General features: G+C 39.2%; 1 protein-coding gene across 1 annotated transcript; it reads right to left on the reverse strand.

The window, feature by feature from the left end:
• Positions 1–361: 361 nt before the first annotated feature.
• LPAR4 (lysophosphatidic acid receptor 4) lies at positions 362–1,904 on the reverse strand. Its single transcript, XM_022580720.2, has one exon. It carries the CDS (start codon positions 1,600–1,602, stop codon positions 490–492), a length of 1,113 nt encoding a protein of 370 aa, XP_022436428.1. The 5' UTR covers positions 1,603–1,904; the 3' UTR covers positions 362–489.
• Positions 1,905–2,161: the final 257 nt, after the last annotated feature.

Genomic DNA, 2,161 nt, shown 5'->3' on the forward strand with positions numbered 1-2,161 from the left:
TAATGTTAAGCTAAAATATGTTAGTCTGCTAAAATAAACTCAATGACAATTCAAAAAGAAAAAAAAAGACTAGCATATATCAGTAGTAACACAAAAGGTTGTTTTTTAAAAAAAATAATCCCTGAATTTGTTCTATATTTATAGGCCCAACCTAATTACCAAATATTATTGGAGTAGAAATATATTTTTTAAAGTTTTTAAGTAATCTCCATATCACTAAATCCAAGGCTACTGTCCACTTATATAATGTGGTACAATGAATTTCCAACCCAGCAGAAGAGTTTGGCAATAACTTTTTGTTGTTGTAATTAGACCTGACCTATAATTATTGAACAAAACAGCATATGTACAATAAACATTCAAATAAATGTATCTGACTGTATTCAGTACACTATTCTCAATATCATTAGCTTGAAATCTTTTCTCTTATTCATAGCATAGGAAAATCATAGAAGAAACCATATCTGGACCTAAAGAGAGTTCTCATACCTAGAAGGTGGATTCTAGCATTAATTCACCACCATTATGTGTTGTTTGATCACTAACTTCCTCTTGAATAGCTGGAAGGGAAGGCTTTGTGGTCAGAGGTGTTTCAGTCTTAAACAGAGACTCCATCCTGATATGGGTATTGATGTAGAAGGACTTCTGAAAGGACTCAAGGGTGAAGTAATAGATGAAAGGGTCAAAGCAACAGTTCAGAGTTGCAAGGCACAAGGTGATTGGGTACATAATCTTTGCAAATCTTTCCAACAAGCAATTGGTAATGGCTTGGGAGCGCACTAGGGCATACAGGAAGAGGACGGAGTTATAGGGTACGAAGCATACCACAAAGACTGCCATATGCACTGTGATCATCTTCAGCACTTTTTTCTTATTGGTGCCAATTTGAGACAGTGTAGCAGGCTTACGGAGGGTTTTTAGCACCACAGAAGAGCAAGAGACATTCAGTATCAAAGGAATGATAAAACCAACAACTTCAATAAATATGGTTATCTTGGACAGATAAGTCTTCCATACACGTTTGGAGAAGCCCTCAAAGCAGGTGGTGGTTGCATTGTTGACATTAGTGGTGGAGAATAAAGAGGCTGAAATACCACCACTGAGGACTAGGATCCAGACTCCAGCACACACAATGGCAGAATTCCTCCTGGTCCTAATGGTACGAGATCGGAAGGGATAGACAATGGCCAGGAAACGATCCACGCTAATACAGGTAAGGAAGAGCATGCTCCCATAGATGTTGGTTAGAAATGCAGTCCCAGAGATCTTGCAGAGGGTGTCACCAAAAGGCCAGTGGCGGTTGAAATTGTAAAATATTTTGAAAGGTAGAGTGCAGACAAAGAGCAAATCAGAGAGGGCCAGATTGGTGATGAAAACAGCCGTCTCACTTCTCATTTTCATGCGGAAGCAGAAGACAAACAGAGAGGCACTGTTGGTTATCAGACCCAGGATGAATACAACACTGTAGACAGCACCATTCAGATTATACTTGAAGGAATCATCAACATTGCAAGTATTATTGGCAGTAGCATTGCCCAACCTGGGTCTGAGGCTTGAATTTATATCTTGGAATTGGAAGTCAATGAATCTTCTGTCACCCATGGATTTTTTTCAGGAGGCCTGCTGGCTGCAGGGTTCAGCACTCTGAGACTAAGGACTGGTAGGAAATGTTTTCCTCCTATGGGAGACAAGATGGAACCAGACATCAAATCTACCTTCCATCCACGATTTCTGTGGAGTAAAAGATATTCTGTCTACCCAGATTGGAAATAACATGCACATTCAATTCAGTTTAACAAATACCTTTTGAGTACCTACCATATGTTAAAAGGTACTACAAGAGTATGTTGCAGGAGTAGGAGAGATCACACTCAAGACAGTAATTGCAATACTGTAGCACTGCAATGCACAGGAATAAGGTATTTGTTTCTGGGGAGCCCAAGGCCGGTAGGGGCGGGGTGGGGGCGAGGGTGACTCTGATGGTTAAAACAATGTTAATACTTTGAAATTTGTATGATTTTTTAACTTTCAAAAGCATGTTTTATTTGATTCCTACAAGTACACCATAAGGCAGGCAAGGCAGGAATTTATCACCATGTTACAGAAGCAGAAACTGAGGCTTATGTAATTTAGAATTACAATAATGTCAGAAATGGAAGAA

This window comes from Delphinapterus leucas, chromosome X (genome assembly GCF_059928025.1).
Source record: "Delphinapterus leucas isolate spDelLeu-1000000601 "Yukka" chromosome X, BTC_Dleu_Yukka2, whole genome shotgun sequence".
Lineage (NCBI taxonomy): Eukaryota > Metazoa > Chordata > Mammalia > Artiodactyla > Monodontidae > Delphinapterus > Delphinapterus leucas.

Coding starts and splice junctions, on each gene's coding strand:
- LPAR4 (XM_022580720.2), bottom strand. CDS start 1,602: ATGGGTGACAGAAGATTCATTGACTTCCAATTCCAAGATATAAATTCA.